The sequence below is a fragment of the Primulina eburnea genome, chromosome 8, assembly GCF_022965805.1.
Source record: "Primulina eburnea isolate SZY01 chromosome 8, ASM2296580v1, whole genome shotgun sequence".
Classification (NCBI taxonomy): domain Eukaryota; kingdom Viridiplantae; phylum Streptophyta; class Magnoliopsida; order Lamiales; family Gesneriaceae; genus Primulina; species Primulina eburnea.
Window position 1 is genome coordinate 45,117,737 of NC_133108.1, and position 23,164 is coordinate 45,140,900.

The 23,164-nt window shown below is 36.2% G+C and overlaps 2 protein-coding genes across 2 annotated transcripts; one reads left to right on the forward strand and one right to left on the reverse strand.

The window, feature by feature from the left end:
* Positions 1–689: 689 nt before the first annotated feature.
* Positions 690–3,679, reverse strand: LOC140840283 (aldehyde dehydrogenase family 3 member F1-like). The gene is made up of 11 exons (XM_073207573.1): positions 3,503–3,679; positions 3,250–3,431; positions 3,097–3,165; positions 2,909–3,005; positions 2,567–2,773; positions 2,077–2,201; positions 1,853–1,957; positions 1,589–1,761; positions 1,426–1,516; positions 1,172–1,321; positions 690–1,085 (listed from the first exon to the last, which is right to left on the reverse strand). The coding sequence occupies exons 1-11, from the start codon at positions 3,597–3,599 to the stop codon at positions 846–848; spliced, it is 1,536 nt and encodes a 511-aa protein (XP_073063674.1). The 5' UTR covers positions 3,600–3,679; the 3' UTR covers positions 690–845.
* A 15,351-nt stretch (positions 3,680–19,030) lies between these two features.
* On the forward strand, positions 19,031–20,508 carry LOC140838100 (transcription factor MYB83-like). The gene is made up of 2 exons (XM_073204184.1): positions 19,031–19,403; positions 19,805–20,508. Exons 1-2 carry the CDS (start codon positions 19,132–19,134, stop codon positions 20,169–20,171), a joined length of 639 nt encoding a protein of 212 aa, XP_073060285.1. The 5' UTR covers positions 19,031–19,131; the 3' UTR covers positions 20,172–20,508.
* The last annotated feature ends 2,656 nt before the right edge of the window (positions 20,509–23,164 follow it).

A 23,164-nucleotide genomic window follows, 5' to 3' on the forward strand; every position in this document is an offset into this window, starting at 1 on the left:
GTTGCTTCTTCGAAGTCAATGTAACAGCCGATGAATTTAAGAGAAAATCATATCCTGAAGTTCTTTTTCTATCATCTCGATTTCCCACATAATCACATCACAAAAAGGCGTCAAATATGATTGTTCTCCTTTCTTATAGTAGAGACCAAGTTCTAATGTTGTTGCACATATCGTAAAATCCGCTTGGCAGTTAAAAGATGTATTTAAGTAGGATTCTCTATATATCTTCTTATGAGACTAAAAAAACACAGTAATATATGGTCTTGTTACTGTCATAAATTTTGCGTTGCTATGACAATTACCAATCTGATCGTATTATGTATTGCAACTTGAGCAAATATTTTTTTATAGTCGACTTCAAACTCTTGTTTGTAACTTTTTGCTATCAATTGTGACTTGAATTTGTAGACGTTTCCATTTTATTACAATTAACTCTTATACATTAACTTCACGCCTATTGTTTTTTTACCTTTTGGAAGCTCGGTCAGTTATTAAGTTTCATTGACTAATTTTATCTCAAATAAAATCGCTTTCGTTACACGTACAATTGTCTAATATATATTAAAGTCCAAAAATCCACTGATATAATGGTATTCTTAAGTTTACTTTGTTTGGGGACAAATCTAGATTAAGTAATTGTTTAGTATAATAATACATTATAGTTTTATAGAAGGAAGCTAGCCTTGAACTTTAGAAACCATGACCAAACTAAATCATTTATAAAATCCAAACATCACAAATTGATTTATTGCTTAAAAAATCACCCAAATGACCTTTTCTTTCTTCCTACACACAAAAAGTGTAGTGATCACATGTTTTTGAACTTGCACTAGTTTTGAATCGTCTCAAGACTTTTTCAAGCCCAGCATAATGAGAACAATTCCCAGATAATCAAATCTGTATGCAGATTTAAAGAGCTGCAACTTATGGTTGTTCCACGGGGGATACCGGAACCAAAAATCCACAAGATAGCCACGTCTTACAACTGCCTTCTCGTATGAGAACTCATCGAACGAGAATTTTCCGTGATATCTACCAAAACCACTTTCCCCAACTCCTCCGAATGGAAGAGAGTCCGCCGCATACTGCATCCAAAAAACAACTTACGTTATGTTTTCCGAGACTTCGTGCTCCTAGGTTCTTTTATGAATCATAGTTATCATGAACTTACTTGAACTATCGCATCATTAAAAACCACACTTCCTGAGGATGTCTCTAAAGATAACCTCTTCTTTAGGCCTTCATTATTAGTGAATGCGTATATTACAAGCGGCTTAGGCTTCGATTTGAGGAACATAATACTATCTTCAATATTTTCCAACTGCACAAAACAAATTCATTCTGCATTGTAATATATGCAAAACTATGCAATTTATGAGTAGAAACACTGGTTTTTCAGAAGAAAATTGTCATATTTTTCCTCACAGTGATTATAGGAAGGAGTGGACCAAAGATTTCTTCAGTCATGACTCCAGTTTCTAATGGTGGATCGACCAATATAGTTGCTTCGATGAACCTGCATAATGCATTGTGTTACGTCCTCTGATACTCAGTTGAATTCATGTACTTGCAAAGATGAATGACTTACAGGTTGTCTTCGTCTAACGAACCGCCATAGACAATAGAAGCCTTGGTTGAGGGCTCATTTAAGAGATTCTTGAGTCGCGTAAAGTGATATTTGTTTATGATCCTCGCGATGCTGTTGGTTTCTTTTGGATTTACTCCGAACATACTCAGTGTAGCAGCCTTCAGTAATTCTACCTGAAAGATATTTGCCCCTAATGAGACAGTTCTTTTGACAGAAAATAATCAAGAATGTGTTAACTAAACTGGAGAAATGTTGAAGTGATACCAGAGTGGATACAAACTTCTTTTCCACGAGAATGTAATCAATGCTTATACAAGCTTGTCCAGCACAAATCCCGAATTTCGCAGCAAGGATACGTTTTATCGCAATCTAAGAACGTCATTACATCACAAGAAACTATCTATTTCAGGAACCAACTTTTGCACAAAAGACAATGAATCCGATATGTTGAAATAGAGCATCAGATAGACCAAGATCTGCACGATTACCGTTTTATCCCAAGAACTTGAAAGAGAATCAACAACTGCAGGGCATTTTCCTCCTAACTCTATAGTAACAGGAGTGAGATTCTTTGCTGCAGCAGTCATGACTATACGTGCTACTGGTGCACTTCCTATTGGAGTAACAGAACAAAAGTACATGAAACAAAAGTTTTTCAAACAAATTCGAGTAACTCTCCCACTGCCGTTCTGAGAAACATAAAATCTCAAAAGCATACATCTCCCCCCTTTCTCTCAAGTTTTTTCATCGACTCGCTCACAACCATATCATGGAAAAGGATGTCAAAAAATGTAAAAGTTCTTACAACAATGTTGATTTACGGTGGCTTGATTGGGAAAGTTGCTTCCTGCATGAATCTTAAAGTTTCATGCAGACTACGTATTTTCAATCGACATATATACGAACAAAAAAATAGTTTTATCACCAAAAGGCCTCCTAAGCAGAACATCTGGCTCTATTGCTATACGAAGTGTATACCTGTGAAGAAAATCTTGTCCCATTTAAGTTGTAATAGCTGCTCACCAACTGAAACACCACCTTGAATGACTTTTATAGCTTTAGGATCCAAGTAAGTGTGAATCAAGTTGGCTAAAACCGAGGCGGATGCAGGAGCAAGCTCCGATGGCTTCAAAACAACTGCGTTTCCCGCACAAATTGCTCCGATCAATGGTTCCAAAGACACTCCTGCGATAACACAAAATAAACACAAACACATTCAGTGAATTCAAAAACATTCATTTCCGACGGATACAGAGAAGGATGGTTCCGAGGAAGAAATGGCAAGAAAATCCCTTTTACTGAAGAAACGTGAATCTGTACCAAATGGGAAATTCCAAGATGATATGATGAGAACAACTCCAAGGGGCTCAGGGACTAAGACAGCACTAGATGGGAAAGCAGCAAGCGGCAAATCAGCCTGTGTTACCATAGAAGAAAATGATGGATTTTGAATTGAATTCAAGAAAAATGGGTCAAATTTTGGAGAATTAAAAGAGAAGGAACGCGACCTTTCTGCCTGACATCCATTTCTTCAGGCCATTCAACGCATAATTCAAAGACTTTATCAAAGGTCCAATCTGCAAACGACAATTTGCGTCAATCAAATCAAACATTAATTAAGCCTGAAAACTAAATCCCAGTATCCTTGAACTCAAACAAACCTCATCTCTATAAGATTCGATTGGATGCTTCCCTAAATCTTGTTTCAGAGCTTGAGATATATCATTCTCTTTCTCTTCCAGCAGAGAGATCAAATTCTTGAGCTGCAACCTCCTCCAAGATTCTTCCTTGGTCCTCCCAGAGTCAAATGCTTCCCTCAGCTGAGTCACCTCCACTTGCAAATCTTTGGTGCATGAATCCATCGTAAAAATCAGTCTGTTTCCAGAAATTGGGTGGGTTTATTTGTTTACTTACTTTGTTGCAACAAGTAGCTCGGTGCCAGCTTCATTAAATCATGGATCAGTGCCCTGCCATCAGACGTTTCCCTTGATTGGAACGTGCAGGCGAACATGCATTGCACGCGTTCTTGCTGGGGTGGCCAACGGAACGGAACAGAAAGATGGATTTCGCATTAAAAACCAATTCATCGCATTTAATAGGAATCCCCACAGCTTGTTGAACTGTTATTGTTATAAACACGTGAAATTCAGCGGTGCATATTAGCTATATGTAGTTTTAATTTAAGAGTAGGTCTCATGTGAGACCGTCTCACGGATATCAATCTGTGAGACGGGTCAACCCTACCCATATTCACCAAAAAGCAATATTATTTCATGGATTATCCAAATAAAGATCCGTCTCACAAAATTTGACCCGTGAGACCGTCTCACACAAGTTTTTGCCTTAATTTAATCATCCGATTTCGATACATCGAATTCTACTTTGCTAACCGGATATTTTGGTGAATTCGGATATTCTAATTTAGTGGGGCTATTTTTATTAGGTAAAAATTTGTGTGAGATAGTTTCATGGGTCGTATTTGTCAGACAGATATCTTATTTATATCATCAATGAAAAAATATTATTTTTTATGATATGAGTATTACTTTTTATTATGAATATGGGTAGGATTGATCCGTCTCACAGATTACAGGTACGGACTCTTTTTATTATTGATTTGAATGAATCTTAGTTTGTTTGATTTTTCATTTAAGCTAACCGAATTCATTGATATTTGTATTTAAGCTAACCGAATAATTGATAGTGATGTCGATCCCTCGTTATCGATCATTTACATATCTTTTAATCATAAATAAATACGATTTTATAGACATATCATATAACACTATCGTCTTATGCATTAAATAAAAAATCATCCAATGTCAATTGTCGTATAAATTTCTAAATTTTAGCAGCCGCAACATGGTTTATATTATATTTTTTGTCGCATTATTTGTCACCAGTTAACTGTACATCATCATCTCATGCATACATCATAATATTAAATTGCTTGTTATACATGAATAATATTAAGTAAGTATGGGGATTTTCCATCGAGATACTGAATAATATTATACATTCGTATATCAATATAAATCCATATTCATTATAATTAATGCGATGTTGACTCATGCACATTACCACCATCTTGGTAGTTGCAATCAATTAATAGATTACTTACATTTGTTAATTTACCAATTTATCTTGTTGTAACCTTTTTTTTTTTAAAAAAAAGCTTTTTATATATATAATATAGGTTGTTTATGTTTTGACATTATCATATTATCGTTAATTTTTTTTATTAGCAGGAAAAGGGAGAAGAACTTTACGGGCTTAAAAAACAACAGTACAACATTTGGTAAAACGAGTGAACATGATATACCAAATACATGTAATATAATATATAGGCAAAAACTTGTGTGAGACGGTCTTACGGGTCTAATTTTGTACGTGAAACAGATCTCTTATTTGGATCATCCATAAAAAAATATTATTTTTATGCTAAGAGTATTATTTTTTATTGTGAATATAGGTAGAGTTGACTCGTCTCACAAATTAAAATACGTGAGACGGTCTCACATAAGACTCATTTTAATATATATTGGTAAAATGCATACATCTCGATGAATAATTTCTCATACGATAAGAAGATAATAATCTCATAAGTATCTCTTCATAATTATTAGTATCATAAATGTTTGGAATTTGTACAACTCTATTTCTACTACACCCACGTAACGTAATGCATTTATTTCTACTAATCAGCACACGCAATTTTCCTTTCAAATCATGTCTGTCAATATATAAATATAAATATATATATATATATATATGTGTGTGTGTGTGTGTGTGTGTGTGTGTGATTTAAAAGAAAGAAAGAAATGCACAAAATATATTACTATATAAAAGAAAGAAATGCACAAATTAAACATATTACTATATAATAATATTGAATATATGTACATATATATATATATATATTGTGATTTTAAAAAAAGGAAATGCATGCACAAAACATATTACTATATTAATATTGAAAAAACAGACTGACTTTACTTTATTTATTGTAGCCAGAGAAGTCGATCAAACTCGGAAATCACCAACGTGTATATATAAGTACAACACCTTCTGATTAATTCCCTCTGTACATATTATTGGTCGAGCCTACGTATTGTCTGAATTTGTATGGGCTCCGAATGAAACATTTTTTTGGTTCTATGTACCTTATCATCAAGATATAAATTTTTGCGTACTTGACAATGAATTTCAAGGACTAATTATATAACATATATTTTCTAAGACGGAAAAACTCAAATATGTGAATCATGTCAGTCAAATAAATTATAATAAACAAATCTTGTATTACAATTTCGTCCAAGACAAAATGTTGGTAAGATAATCAAACTCGACCAAATGTTCACTTATTATATCAACTTATATACTCTTGAAATTAGAAAATATCGCACAAGCGGTATTTTGAAAGTATTTGCTATGAAAATATTTTGCGGGGTAAAAATTTGATCTCGAGTTTCTAAATTTAGTGGCATTGATGTGAACTAATAACCTCCACCTGACCAAAATTATATCCAACTTCCAACTACCAGAACTTTAATTTATACTAATAAGATAAGATAAATAATGGCATGTATAGTCAATGTTTTGCTAGGATTGGGGGCTATGAAATTGAATACTATATAGCAAATTTCCCAACTTACGGGGACACATCCAATGGGTTGGACCGTATTTGGATGGGCTTTCAGAGGGAATGGATTTTAGGGTTAAATTACTTATTTGATTTCTTTTCATCAAACAATACTAATTCATGGAAATACAACTTTGGATTATTTCCGTTATTTGGATCCGATTGGTAAAAATAATCGATTCCATCATTTGGCTTTCTGGACATCTTAATGACTTCAGCTAGCCCACATATCATTAAATAAAAAGAGTAAGGAACGCTTTTCTCTGCTCTCTTTTAAGTCACTGATATATTCCATGCAAAGATCGTTAGCTGCGGCACTCGAAATCTTCAAGATGCTAGTTTTGTTGAATGCCCGAAAAATGTTGTCTTGAAGCTGTCGCAACCATTTTGGAGGATAGAATGACTTTCTTGAGCTCTAAGACACCATGCTTTCATTGGAGACCCCAGTCTCAGCATGGTGTGATATTACACTAAGCTTGGCGCCTTCTTTCCACTCAGCTTCCTCGTCTATGCTCTCTATTGCTTTCACTTTAATCTTGACAGGTTTCCCAAGTTTAGATTTGTCTTTCATTTCTAGAAATATCGAGGGCCCTAGCACACACAGGAAAGCCTCGGTCGTCGCATGACTCCAAGATCACGCCAGATCCGATGCAGGTTGAATCTTGGTAAAAGGTGGCGAATAGCCCAGCTGCCAGACCTTGATCATCTTCAGATAATTTGACGACTGCACTTTCAAGGCCATTTTCATCAATTTCTGTTGCCAGATCACAATTGTAAAAACCAGGACCGTGTGTCAGACCTGAAATGGTTCAAAAGTCAGTGATTATGACGATATTTCATCATTCAAAATTATAGTCCCAAGCTTGTCACAAAAAGCTCAAGTATTAAAACAGTCACTTCAAAGAATAAATCGTTACAAACTAGGTGCCTCACCTGAACTCCGCATGTGTAAGTGAAAGTTATACAGCGGTTAACTTCAAGCTAAGATTGACTCAAAACAAGCCACGAACTCAGTTTTCATAGTAGAAATAGCAGTCAATGTCTGCTTTGCACTCCTTCAAGATGCAGCTTCGCCAACTACCATAAAAATATATCTTGAAGTGGATTTTCGTGAATCAATACAACCCACGTAGTCTGAATCAGAGTAGCAATTACTTCCAAATTCCCAGTTTGTCTGAACATAAGCATATAATCTTTGGTCTATTGAAGGTACCTTGTCACTTTCTTTGAAAATTTTTAAATGGTCTAAACCTGGATTACTGTGATATATTTCCCACATCTCAAAAACAAATGCAATGTCAGGTCTAGTGAACCTGAGCATGCATCAAGCTACCGACATCAGAAGTATAAGGAATGTTTTTTATTTGTTCCCGTTCTAGATTATTCTTTGGGCATTGGCTTAAACTGAATTTATCTCTTTTTACAACTGGAGCTACACTTGGTGAACAATCTTTCATCCGATATCTCTCTAAAACTTTTTTGATATTGTTTTCTTGAGACAGACCTAAAATACCTCTAATTCGGTCTCTACGTATCTTAATGTCAATGACATAAAATGCATCACCCATATCCTTCGTATCAAAGTTTTTAAAAAGAAATTGTTTCACCTCATATAACAAACCCTTGTCATTGGTTGCAAGTAATATCACATCCACATATAGAATAAGGAAACAAATTTTACTCTCACTGACCTTCTGGTATATACATTGATCCATGATGTTCTCCACGAATCCGAATGAAGAGAAAACATCATGAAATTTTAAATAACGTTGACGGAAAGCTTGTTTCAATCCATATATAGATTTCTTAAGCTTACATGCCAAATGTTCACCATTAGTAAAGAAGAATCATTCTGGTTGTTTAATATAAACCTCTTCCTCTAGTTCTCCGTTGATAAAAACTGTTTTTACATCCATTTGTTGTAAATCTAATTCAAAATGTGCAACTAATGCTAGAATGATACAGAGAGAATATTTCTTAGATACAGGAGAAAAAATCTCCTTATAATCGATTCCTTCCTGGTGAGTGAGTCATTTAGCTACGAGTCATGCTTTATATATTTCAATATTGCCCAATGAGTCTTTCGTTGTTTTGAAGACTCGTATATATCCAATGGCTTTTACATCATCAAACAACTGAACAAGATCCCAGACTCATTAAATGCCATAGAATTAATCTCTTCTTTCATAGCATTAAACTATAATTTTGACTCATTACAACTCATGGCTTGTAAAAACCTTTCAGGATCATTTTCGGCTCCAATGTTAAAGTTCGATTTTTGCAAATATACAACATAATCTCTAGATATAGTTGATCTTCTTATTCTAGTAAATATCCTTAAGTTGTTTAGTTGATTAACAATTTCTTGTTGTTCTTCATTAACATCTTGATCTACTGGATTTTCATCAGCGATTTGTGGAACTTCAGTAACCGGTTGCCTAACACCCGTTTGGTCTTGAAGGGTGTGAATAACGATCAATCTATCATTTGAATAAAAGGGTTGTGAATTAATATGATCTTTCTCAAGAACTATGTCATTTGAATGATCACTCTCACCAATCAAATCATTATCAAGAAATTTTTCATTTCTCGATTCCACAATTCTAGTGTTGTGAGATGAACAATAAAATTTGTACCTTTTGGATTTTTCGGCATACAGGATGAAATATCCATTTATAGTTCTTGGATCCAGTATCTTTTCATGTGGGTTGTAAACTCTTATTTCTGAAGAGCAACCCCTAATGTGTATATGTTTCAAACTCGGTTTCCAACCTTTAAATAATTCAAATGGCGTTTCCGTGACAGCCTTAGTTAGAACTCGGTTTAATATATACATATATGTCTTAAGAGCTTCGGTCCACAAGGATTTCAGAAGTTTGGAGCTACTAAACATGCTCCTCACCATGTCCAATAATGTTCAGTTTCTCTTTTCAGCTACGACATTTTGGTCCGGAGAACTAGACATAGTATATTGGGCAACAATCCCATGTTCCTGGAGAAAATTCGCAAACATACCAGGTGCCTATCCCTTTTCAGTGTATCTACCGTAATATTCTCCACCTTTACCAGTTCTCACGATCTTAATTTGTTTATTACATTGCTTCTCCACTTCAGCCTTGAAAATCTTAAAGGCTTCTAGTGCTTTGTTTTTGTTATGAAGCATGTAGATATAAATGTATCGTGAGTAATCATCAATGAAAGAGATGAAGTATTTCGAACTTTGCATGTCCATATCTGGACAACAAATATCTGAATGTATGATTTTTAATATTTCTAAACTCATCTTGGCACCTTTTTTAGACTTATTGGTCTGCTTTCTCTTTATTCAATCCATATAAGTCTCAAAATCAGTAAAATCTAAAGTAGTACTCTATCATTCATTAATCTTTTAATCCTCACTATGGTGATGTGTCTCATTCTCATGTGCCACTATAGATGAATCTTCATTTATAACACATCTTTTAAACCTCTTTCAACATGCATGGTGGTGTTATTATTTTATAAATAAATTGAGAAATTGCAATCAATCACTGTACCATTTCCAACAATATTTGATTTATAAAATTAATCTATTGATTTATCCAAAAACTGAAAGAAATAACCAAGGGGTACAAGATCTGAAACCGAAAATAAATTCCTAGAAAAACTAGGATCATAAAATGCCTTTTTATATTTTAAAATAAAATCACTATCTAATATAAGGCAGCAAGTCTCAATAGTCTCTACATGCGAAGACATCTTGTTTGCTGAATAGATGTTCCGCTTATTTCCTTGAGGTTTCCTGTAGTGACCCGTTCCAGAATCACCTACTAATCAAGAACTAAGCATGCAATTAATTTAATTAATAATAATCAGAGATAATAGCAGAAATATGGCCAACGACAATAGTTATATAACCCAATCGAAATCAGAACAACTCACAAATATTCGGTACAACCATATCGAATAGAATAGTACTGAAACCTAAACCAACCAGCTACTCACTGTCCTCCTCCTGCTCTTCCTGAGCCATCCAACCTGAGGCCTGCCCCGTGGGAATGGGGTGTCCAAGATAAACAAAACCGAGGACGTGAGCGATAAGAACGCCCAGTACAAAAGCATGAGTATACAAGCCTATATGAAATGCACATGCTATGATATGATACCAGGGTAGTCAAGAAACAGGAGTAACAAAGGATCTCAAAATGCTCAGTCTAGAGGCGCCAAGTGGATAGTGCCGCGCGGTACTCCTCTGGGTCACTGCATCCACTACAAGAACAGACGTGGACCTAAAATGTCCCGGATCACCGAAGCCCTCCCGACCCGTCGGCCACTGTGTACTCTCGGTGTCCATGCGTCCACAAGACAAGACAGGGCTGAGCGGCCCCACGAGATATAGCTTATCTCGAAAGAGATACAGCTCAACAGTAAAGGCTATCTCGAAGGAGATACGGCTCAACATGAAATGCAACATGCATCATAAAACGTGACATAATAGCATGCATCATATGACATATATCAATGCACCACATAATCATGCAACACATATAAGGATGTATACTCGACCAGGATATCTCGGATAGTACTTTCGTACCTCTATCACAGCAAGCCTAGCCTTACGCAACACCGCTAATCAGGTCTAGAACAAGCCTACGCATCAAAAGCATACCCAATGAACAATACTACCATGCTCAACTAGCAAAACCAGTACTACCAGAGGTTTAGGGTTTACCTTCGTCCGTCGACAGCCCTTTGATGTCGATTGCCTCGTACCTCAGGCGTCGCTACGCTACCAATCCTAGCAGCTCTTGGCTATCGCTCGACCGACAACTAACCCTAGAAACCTTCCAAACCTCTCAAATATGAGACACAACTCAAGCATTTGCAATGCAAAATGAGGAAATCCGAGCACTATTTATAGGCTATGTTCGGATCCACCGAACCCACTTCGGAACGTCCGAACTCCTACGTGTCCATCGGCTCTTGACACCTCATGATCGGATCCACCGAACCTACACTTCGGATCATCCGAACTTGCATGTAAACTGACGTGTCGATCAACTCTTGACACCTCATGATCGGATCCACCGAACCCACTTCGGATCGTCCGAACTCTTCGGTGCTACCGAACCATCTTCGGTCCGTCCGATCATGACCACGGTCAAAATTACACATTAAACCTTCTTAATCACCATTAATCCGTTAATTACCCAATTTGGAATTCGGGCTACTACATTCTCCCCCCCTTAAAAGATTTCGTCCTCGAAATCAGGCTTAGAGGATGAACAAAACGAAATAACAACATCGTTATTACATCTCAATTGTTGTTGAACACAACTGATCTAGAAAATCCCGAAAGACTCGATTCATCAGATCCATGAACACTGCTGGCGCATTCGTCAATCCAAATGGCATAACTAGAAACTCGTAATGCCCATATCGAGTACGAAATGCAGTCTTGGAAATATCATCATCCCTAACTCTCATCTGATGATAACCCGATCGCAAGTCAATCTTGGAGTAAACAGAGGTACCCTGAAGCTGATCGAACAAATCATCGATACGAGGTAATGGATACTTGTTTTTGATCGTCACACGATTCAGCTGGCGATAATCAATGCACAATCGCATAGATCCATCTTTCTTCTTGACAAACAAGACTGGAGCTCCCCAAGGTGAAACACTCGGGCGAATATAACCTTTATCAAGAAGATTCTGCAATTGATGCTTTAATTCTCTCATCTCTGACGGAGCAAGACGATAGGGGGCACGAGAAATCGGTGCAGTCCCTGGCATTAACTCAATGCCAAATTCCACCTCTCTAACCGGAGGAAAACCAGGAATCTCATCTGGAAAAACATCAAGAAATTCACAAACCACTGGAATATCATCTATACCAACACTACTTGTGGAAGAATCAATCGCATAGATGAGGTAGCCTTCCCCGCCCGTCTCTAAAGCACGACAGGCTTTCAGAGCAGATACCACTGGCATCAGAGGTCGCGCTCCCTCACCATAGAAAAACCAACTATAGCTCTCGGTCGTACGAAACTGAACAAGCTTCTGGTAACAATCCACGGTAGCTCGGTAGGTAGTCAATAGGTCTATACCTAGAATACAATCAAAATCTTCCATCTCCAGGATCATAAGATTCGCAATCAATTCGTTACCCTCAAAATCTAAGGAACAACCCATCACTAGACGCTTTGCTAACACCGAATGACCCATCGGGGTAGAAACGGAAAGAATGACGTCTAGAGAAACATACGGTAACTTATGACGCTTAACAAATCGTGCAGAAATGAATGTGATGCTCCGCTATCAATAAGAACAAAAGCAGGAATACCGCATAAATGAAAGTACCTGCTATGACTCTCTCTGTCTCATCTGCAGCCTGATCCTGGTTCAGCGCAAAAACCTGACCTTGGGCACGAGGTCGAAGATTTGAACTACCCACTGCCTGACCCTGCCTCCTCTGCTCAAGTCGTCTGAGATCCGGAACCAGATCCTGCTCCACCTCGCAACTGAGGGCAATTCTTCTTGAGATGACCCATCTCTCCGCACTGAAAACAAGCTCCCGCGGCTGATCGGCATTGCTCCGATGGATGGTTCTTCCCACAATGCACACAAGAAACCTTATTCTTATCAAAGCGGAAAACACCGCTAGACCGTGATCCAGATCCAGAAGAAGAAAAACCAGATTTCTTGAACGACTGAGATCGAGGGCTCAAAGTACTCGGAGGTCTAGAAGAAAGAATAGCCCTACCACGCTGGAGACTGATCTCTGCCTGGCGACACCGGTTCACTAACCCATCATAAGAAGTAGGATTATCACAGACAGTGACTCGATCAAAAATCTCCTGGTTAAGACCCTGAAGGAAATGGTCATACTTGGCCTCAGAACTGCCACTGATATGAGGGGCAAAGGGTAACAACTCGAAGAACTTCTGCTGATATTCATCAACAGACATACTCCCCTGCTTAAGATTCAGGAGCTCAATCGTCTTTGCCTGGCGAAGGGCTGGAGGAAAATACAGCTGCATGAAAGCTGCACGGAAATCGGCCCAAGTCACCCTACCCTGAGACTGGACTATCGGCGCAGAAGTCGATCGACACCACTTGCGCGCACGGCCCTCGAGAAGAAAACTAAGGGTCTCTATCTTCTGCTCCTCGGTGCACTGGAATGCACGGAAACAACTCTCCATGCGCTCAATCCAATCCTCAGCATCATCGGGAGTCTCACCGCCGACTAAAGGCTTAGGCCCCATCTGAATGAAACGGTGCAAATCAAAACGCCTAGGACCATCCCGACGATGACGATGTTCACGATAACGCCTACGATCGTCCTGGTCACCCCAACGACCTACACTTCCCTGACTACTCTCATCACCAAAGTGGTCAGCCATCGCTACAAGATAGAATAGGGAAAATGGTAAAATGGTCCACGAAAATCCCAAAACAGAATCTATATCCCAAAATCGTAAGCATGCTCTGATACCATAAATGTAGTGACCCGTTCCAGAATCACCTACTAATCAAGAACTAAGCATGCAATTAATTTAATTAATAATAATCAGAGATAATAGCGGAAATATGGCCAACGACAATAGTTATATAACCCAATCGAAATCAGAACAACTCACAAATATTCGGTACAACCATATCGAATAGAATAGTACTGAAACCTAAACCAACCAGCTACTCACTGTCCTCCTCCTGCTCTTCCTGAGCCATCCAACCTGAGGCCTGCCCCGTGGGAATGGGGTGTCCAAGATAAACAAAACCGAGGACGTGAGCGATAAGAACACCCAGTACAAAAGCATGAGTATACAAGCCTATATGAAATGCACATGCTATGATATGATACCAGGGTAGTCAAGAAACAGGAGTAACAAAGGATCTCAAAATGCTCAGTCTAGAGGCGCCAAGTGGATAGTGCCGCGCGGTACTCCTCTGGGTCACTGCATCCACTACAAGAACAGACGTGGACCTAAAATGTCCCGGATCACCGAAGCCCTCCCGACCCGTCGGCCACTGTGTACTCTCGGTGTCCATGCGTCCACAAGACAAGACAGGGCTGAGCGGCCCCACAAGATATAGCTTATCTCGAAAGAGATACAGCTCAACAGTAAAGGCTATCTCGAAGGAGATACGGCTCAACATGAAATGCAACATGCATCATAAAACGTGACATAATAGCATGCATCATATGACATATATCAATGCACCACATAATCATGCAACACATATAAGGATGTATACTCGACCAGGATATCTCGGATAGTACTTTCGTACCTCTATCACAGCAAGCCTAGCCTTACGCAACACCGCTAATCAGGTCTAGAACAAGCCTACGCATCAAAAGCATACCCAATGAACAATACTACCATGCTCAACTAGCAAAACCAGTACTACCAGAGGTTTAGGGTTTACCTTCGTCCGTCGACAGCCCTTTGATGTCGATTGCCTCGTACCTCAGGCGTCGCTACGCTACCAATCCTAGCAGCTCTTGGCTATCGCTCGACCGACAACTAACCCTAGAAACCTTCCAAACCTCTCAAATATGAGACACAACTCAAGCATTTGCAATGCAAAATGAGGAAATCCGAGCACTATTTATAGGCTATGTTCGGATCCACCGAACCCACTTCGGAACGTCCGAACTCCTACGTGTCCATCGGCTCTTGACACCTCATGATCGGATCCACCGAACCTACACTTCGGATCATCCGAACTTGCATGTAAACTGACGTGTCGATCAACTCTTGACACCTCATGATCGGATCCACCGAACCCACTTCGGATCGTCCGAACTCTTCGGTGCTACCGAACCATCTTCGGTCCGTCCGATCATGACCACGGTCAAAATTACACATTAAACCTTCTTAATCACCATTAATCCGTTAATTACCCAATTTGGAATTCGGGCTACTACATTTCCTTAGGCTTTGCATACCCTGTAAGGTATTTATAACATGGATTGTAGAACCAAAATCAATACACCATGTGTTATAAATCATATCAACCATATTAGACTAATAACATACAAATGAAATATGAATATCTTTCTTTTCAAGACAATTCTTAAATTTATTGCGATCTTTCTTAACGTGTCCCGTCTTTTTACATAAAAAACACTTGAATTCTTTCTTGATTTTAGGTTGGTGTGAAATTATTCATTTCTCATTCTCCCTTGACTTTTTCTTGCTTCTTATACTTTCCTCGTGTCGTCATAAAAATATTATCACTTGTTTCCATTAATAACCTTCCTTCCTCTTGAACACACATGATCATTAATACATTTATTGACCACTTATCTTTATGTGTGTTGTAGGAAATTTTTAAAGGTCCATATTATTGTAGAAGAGTGCATAAAATGTAGCGCACAATAAAAGTTTCAGGCATTTCCACTTCAAGTGTCTTGAGTCGTGCCGCTATTTCCCGCATTTTCATGATGTGCTCTCGTACACCTCTCACACTAGTGAGTTTTAATGAAAAGAAGTTCATAATTAGAGAGCTGGCAAGTATCTTATCTAAAGATTGAAATTGTTCATCAATAGTCTTCAGTAATTCTTTAACATTATTAAGCTGATCGACAGAACCACGCATACCAGCAGAGATTTTGGTCTTTATGACAATACACAGAGTCGATTAGATCGCTCTCATTTTTATAAAGATCAACATCATTTTGAATGTTGTTTTCAGTAATAGCATATGGTTCGTCTTTCTGTATAGCATAATCAATATCCATTGACCCCAATTGAAGAAGAATTCGTTCTTTCTACATTTTATAATTATCGCCCTCCAATCCGGGAATATCACATTTCATATCAGAAAAACTCGCAAGTTGCATAACTGCATAAAAATATAACATGCTTATAATTTTTAAAATTTTGGGGTAACATCATGTTTTACCGATGTAAATTATTAAAAATCTAGTGATATATAATTAAGTATATTGTGGCTATTTCTCAATTATTAAAAATCATACGGTTCTCTGAAATTTTTTTTGGCTTTATTTAATGTTTTATATAATAATTATTTAGTAACGTAATCAACACTTTCCAAGAATGCTCCCAGGAATGATAGGTAAGACTAAGATCTTTTAAATACTTAACTCCTAGACAGAACAACGTTCATCAAAGAGACCAGTGGCTAGTCAATACAGCTTAATTTAGGTTCATTTAAATTAATTTACAATTGAACTCATTTTCATCACCAGAAATGGTTTCCAAGGTCCGCTAATTAAGTTGCATACAAACTAAAGTTGTAGATGATCTCTGTTAACTCTTAAAAAACACTTCTGCTAATATAGCAGGGACACACTCGTGATTGATCTTTGATGTTCTACGAAGGGATGAGAACATAATGCAGATAAAGAAGTCTAGAAAACTCACAAAAAATGTCAGAGTTTGATGAGTTGAATGCTCAAGATTCGGACAATTTAGAGCCCCATCAGTTCTGAAGCTACTTTACATATCATTATTCATTGCCAATTTGCCATGTTGTTTGTGGCAAAAAGAAACTTTCCAAAAAACCATATCCCCTGCATTCCCTTTCTATCCAGATTGGGTAATTCAAATATTTTGGCGAGTCTGCACAGCTTCTTCCAAAAAAATGCACCAGCTTGCATGAAATTATTCATTAAAGTCCCCAGCCGACCTTTGAAATACACCCAAGAGGAGGGAAAATGAGTCCTTCAAGGCTTCAAGCTGGGACTGAGAAAGGTGAGAAAGAAAATAAGTTTGATCCTTGACCTGAAATATCGTAATTTGGTTTCATGGTAAATATAACAGCAATGTCAATATGAAATAACATTCAAAAAGTCAAAAAAAAAAAAAGAAAAAAAGTCATGCTGCTTATGTACCGTATCTTTTAACAATTCCAAAGTAGAAGGTTCGTCTTTATTCATCTCTTTTGTACAATATTGGTGCTGGCCTAAATCCATGAAAGAAATTTTCATTTGAGGGAGACGAAAGATTTCTTAATCATCAAACCTTTAATTTGTATGCGAAAGATTGCTTATTGTGGAGGCTAATCTTGCAAGAGAAAATAACGTCATGATCAAATAGTTTTTGGTTATGTATAAAAATGGGATAAAAGCATTAATATTTATGAAAAGCATTCTAGACTTAATATTATTTATTGGTATTAAATTTTTTTTTTTTTGAAGAGTTTATCGGTATTAATTTAGGAGAGTGAACTTGTAACCGATAAATATTCAACATGCATGTGTATAATTAATTAATTACTATTCCACACAAAAAAAAAACTTGCAATACTAATATTATTATTACTAACAAATCACGCTTGCTTAAATTAGACTTCAGATTCTATACCTATTAATGAATGTTTGCTTTCTTGCATATTTTGTCCATGCAAACATATTAATTTTTTATGCCACGTGTCATGAGTTCGTTGGTAGAATGACCCCGCATGGATGGATACATTTTGCCTGAGCATGTGTAGCAAGGGCCGGCGACCATATATAATTTGCTGATTTACGTGCAAATTCTTTCTAAATTTAATTTTAATAATTATAATGCGTAAAAGGCATTGCTGAGCTACTAAGGTTAAAAAAAAGCCGTGAAATAGACCCATCAACCATTTAATAATAATAATAATATATATACATATCTCTCTGTGTGTGTGTGTTGATACTTATTTTGACCGTTAATAATGTGTTTCATTACAAAAATATGAAACAATACATTAATGTCAAATTAAATCGACAACTTTCGATATTACTAAATGAAGTATTCTTATAATACATATGTAATTAGTAGAGTGTCTCATGTAGACCGTCTCACGGATCTTAATCTGTGAGACGGGTCAACCCTACTCATATTCACAATAAAAAGTAATACTTTTAGCATAAAAAATAATACTTTTTCAATGATGATCCAAATAAGAGATTCGTCTCACAAATACGATCTGTGAAACCGTCTCACACAAGTTTTTGCCTATAATTAGATTCGTTCTTTACAATAAGCTACGTTTTCTCTCTCAAAAATATCATTTCAACGTAATATTTTTATTTTTGTGGAAAAAAAAGGTAAAACATATAACAATTTCATGGGAATCTTTGATCCAATATAATTGTTTTTTATGCAATATTAAATTGCAACGTAAACATAGGCATGCTAGCTTGTAATGTAAACAATCAACACATACATAATATTAATGATTTTTCATTTATTTAGGATGGATATAAATGGGAAATCGCTTCCGTTCCTTGCGTTGTTCAAACTAATATGTCCCAACGTGGTAAATGATATATCTTTTAACCATGTCATGAATTTTTACAGCTACCTGTATAATGTAATATTTTGATTTGGTGTGAAAAAAGTGTGTCCGCATAAATATTGAGAGTGAGAAGGAATCGAAGGATTGTGTGTATTGGAAACTTGCAAAAATCTTGGATAACTAGTGGTCACGCTCCATCAATATTATGACATGTACAAAATCTATATATATATATATATATACACACACACACACACACATACATACACTGATACACATATATTATATGTAGTACATTTAAGCCATCTCCATTGATAAAATATCGAAGGCAAATTATTTGAATTTCGTACTAGAATATTAGATCGATTAAATTTATATATATATATATATATATATATATATATATATATATATCGAGAATTTGTAAGTACATACAAAGATAGCTAGCTAGTATTATTATAATATTTCCAATACAAAAATTTAAATATTTCTCTGTGAATCCCCCATTTCTAAGCAACACAGCCCCACACAACCATCATTTTTATAATCAATCAAGCCTCTGCTCTCCCATCCCATAATATGACATATCTCCCGTTTGTACCGCGTTTACTCACTTTATATTTCCACCATCACTCCGATCCTTCACATCAATACGGTTGAGAGACAAATCAATTCAATGAGAAAACCAGCAGAAAAGAATAATAACAATGGCCCGAAGCTGAGGAAGGGGCTGTGGTCGCCTGAAGAAGACGACAAGTTGATGAGATATATGCTGACGAGCGGGCAGGGGTGCTGGAGCGATGTGGCCAGAAACTCCGGCCTCCTGCGCTGCGGCAAGAGCTGCCGCCTCCGCTGGATCAATTATTTGAGGCCCGATTTGAAGCGTGGGGCCTTCTCGCCGCAGGAGGAGGGCCTTATTATTCAACTGCATTCTCTACTCGGCAACAGGTATTCTGTTCTTCTTATCATTTTATATATAGACAGATCGTACATGCAAAAGATTATTCCTCATTTCTGCATTATATATATATATATATATATATATATATATATATATATGTAATTTATCGTGTTTCTTCCATTTACTTAAATAAAAATCACAAACTTTATTATGATGAAATAAATATATATGATACTGATTACTTAATTAAAGTTTCAAGAATGTATGTCTTTTCATGCCTAGGTCGTGCGTCAAAGTCCATTTACAATAATACCGTTATAACATATTAGACGATGGTCAATAACACCTACTTTTTTTGTGGAGAAAAAAACTTATTCCTAAAAAATAAATTTATACACACATTACATAAATAATTAGTGGGTACTAATTAGTTGTTGGTAATCTGCAGATGGTCTCAGATAGCATCACGGTTGCCTGGTCGTACTGATAACGAAATAAAAAACTTTTGGAATTCTACGATAAAGAAAAGGCTTAAGATTTCAAACTCTACAACATCCCCGGACACTGGCATCATGACCATGCAAGAACATTGTGTTGGCATGTTCATGGATTCGTCATCATCAGCGCCGACCATACATTCCATTGCTCCAACGAACACCGCATTTATGGATACTTTTTGTACCCTTGATCACATGTTGAACGAGGGGTTGCACTTTGATGTAGAAGAAGCTTGTGATCTTGGACAAACACAAGCCAAGATCGGTGAGGGATATGAGATATTTGGTGGAGAAGTTATTGGCTACGTACCTATTTGATGTTCCACCTTTAGGGAGCGTAGATTATACGAGGAAATGTTTGAAAATGGAAAATTTAGAAGAATTTAGAAGTGAAAATGATGATAATCATGGACAACTTGTTAATAGTGCGAACAACATAGCAGACCAATGTTGTAAAATTAGTAAAGTAGAAAAGATGGGAGGGTTGGAGGCTTATTGGCAAGAAGAAGAAATATTGAGAGTGGAGGAATTGATGAGAGATGATTCGACTTCCCTTGCTTTTCTTGACTTGCAATTTTAATAAACTTTTTGCCCTTTGCCATATACAAACATGTATATCTTTTCCTAGCTATATTCATAAAAATCATCTTATTGCTTTTAATCTATAATTTCTTTAAAAAGTATACAGACTAATATTTGTGTTCACTTGTTAAGATGTGAATATCAGATATGTGGATGTTAGAGAAATCTAGTGTTATTTGTAATTGCAAAGTGTATGGGATTTATTTTTATCATATATATACGGTCAAAAATATTAATCTCGATCGTGTTCTCTTCATTAAATGAATGCTAGCTATTTAAGATGATTTCTGATCATAATAAGTACCCATGTTGATGTCATATATAATTAACGAAGCCATTTAAGATTTGATGGGCTTAATTATTCAAAATCATGAGAAAGAGTACAAAGTCATGAGCATGCTCAATCAGACTTCCTAATTACGTCAATTATTGGTTCATTAGATGAATGCTATTTAATTTCATGCAATAACGTAACATTATTTGATATTATCATTTATTGATTTGAATATGATGAGTATCAATTAAGGAACATTTGCCACCAACATGTTCATGTTTCATTGTGTCATCTTTCTCGTTTGAGAAAAATGTTTGCCGTGCAAAATTAGTTACTATAAATATATTTTTCCTAAAAAAATTCATTTAAATTCAATATTTAATTGACAAACAAAGACACTAATTTTCTAGTATTTATCCTCGATAAATACCCGTAGGCACGAGGCATCGAGATGAAAAAAGAATTGATTCTGTGGAATAAATATGTATTCCCTTTTTCATGCTTCAACAGTACTAAACTTGATACCTCGGCCGGAGATGGGTCCGACCCACTCTCAAAAGCCCAAAGAGAGAAGCCTCAAAGGAATTCAGAAAAGCATCAAAGGTTATCTTCATGAAAGAGCTCGTCAGGATATCACCTCATTCACGCGAAGCTCGTGGGATTGTCTCGGTCGAGCTCCCGACAGGGTCCAGGCTATAGATGGGCTCCTACTTAAGAGAGATCATACTCAAATATTAACAGGCAGCCCACAGAAATAAAGTCCAAGAAGTTAAAACTCCACAAATGTTTAATCTAATCTTGTCCTAGACCTGTCAAATCAACATTTTATTTTTCTCCTATAAATACCAGGTTCCATTCATTATTTATTCATTCATATATTCACACACTCTACACACACAGTATTCTCTCTATTTTCTATTCTCTGAACAACCTTCAGACCCCTTCTAACGTTCTTGTTTGTGTTTTTGAGCTCGTTAAGTGAATATCCGACCTCCCAACTACAATCCTGGTTTTCAGCAACATTCATACGATACATCTCCAATTCAATTTTTATAAATCACGCATTTTTGTCCCGTTTTATTTTGATAATGCTAAAATTTGTTTTTACTTTCAAAATAACATAATGAATTATTTAGCTGGTAAGACCAAGTCCGAAGCGTTTATCAAGAAATAAGACTATTTTTTTTAATTAAAATTAGGTCAATATCATTTTATTGATCCAAAAATAAGAGTTTTATTTTTGTGGAGAATCAAATGTTTATAATTCAACTTTACGTCACTCAACACTTCAAGAAAATTGCCACCTGCAAAGTGGGTAAGAAATTCTCATGTATTGTGGAACCCACTCCCCTGGCCTCGTTGGCTAATGAAAACTTCGGACTATGTTCGGAGATTTAAAAAAAATAATGATTTGGATTTAAATTCACGGATTCAGATTTTAGTATTTTGTAAAAACTTAAAAGGTTCTTCAAGAGTTGGAATTGATAACTTCAAAAATATTATTGATATTTAAAAATATCGTTTTACTTATTTTTAAAAATCCTTTCTTTGTTTGTAACATTGTTAAAAGTTAGTATGCATATATTGTTTATTATGATAATAAAAAATTATATCTACAGAAATAAGGAAAAAATACTTTTATTAAATAAAATTTTTTAATATTGAAAAAATAAAGCAATCAAAAGAAAATTGAGATGAATTAGTTTTTTATTATTAAAAATAATGGAGTTTCTTAAGATAAAGAAATCATTTAAAGAATTTTTTAAATATAAAAAATATTATGAATTGGTTGAAATAGCTTTTTCAAAAATATGATAAAATGTGTGTGAATTAATTGTATATTTTTTTTTAAAACAAATAGATTTTATAAATTTTGAAACATAGATTAAATTTTATTTTGTCCATGTAACCCAAATATCATAAAATACTTCCAATTTTACAAATATTTCATTTATTTCAATTAAATTAAATCCCACCAAATTTCAATAAATACCACCAATATTTTTTTTTTGACAGAAAAACCTGTAATTTTATTCAAATCGGAGTAAGATCCTCGATTACAAGCTTTACTAACCAAATAGGAAACTCTCCACAAATCCACACGAAAGGTGAGGGAGAGGAAACAGCAAAAGAGGCTAACGAGTGTGCAACACCATTTGCGGTGCGCAAGACATGTTCTAATTTTAAATGGGCGTGAGAAGCCAATAAATTCCTAGTCTTTGTTGCAAAGGCCCCATTGTATCCATAGTCCTCTGCTGGGTTAGTGACTGCTTGCACTGCCATCAGAGAATCCGATGTAATCTGGTTTATCCTTAAGTGTTGAGTCTAAGTCATTTGAAGGCCTTCCTCAATTGCAATAAGTTCAGCGGCTACTATAGATGGTGGTTTAGTAATTTTCTTCCCAAAGGCTAGCAGTGGCTGGCCCTCGTGATTTCGCACAACACCGCCGATTGCA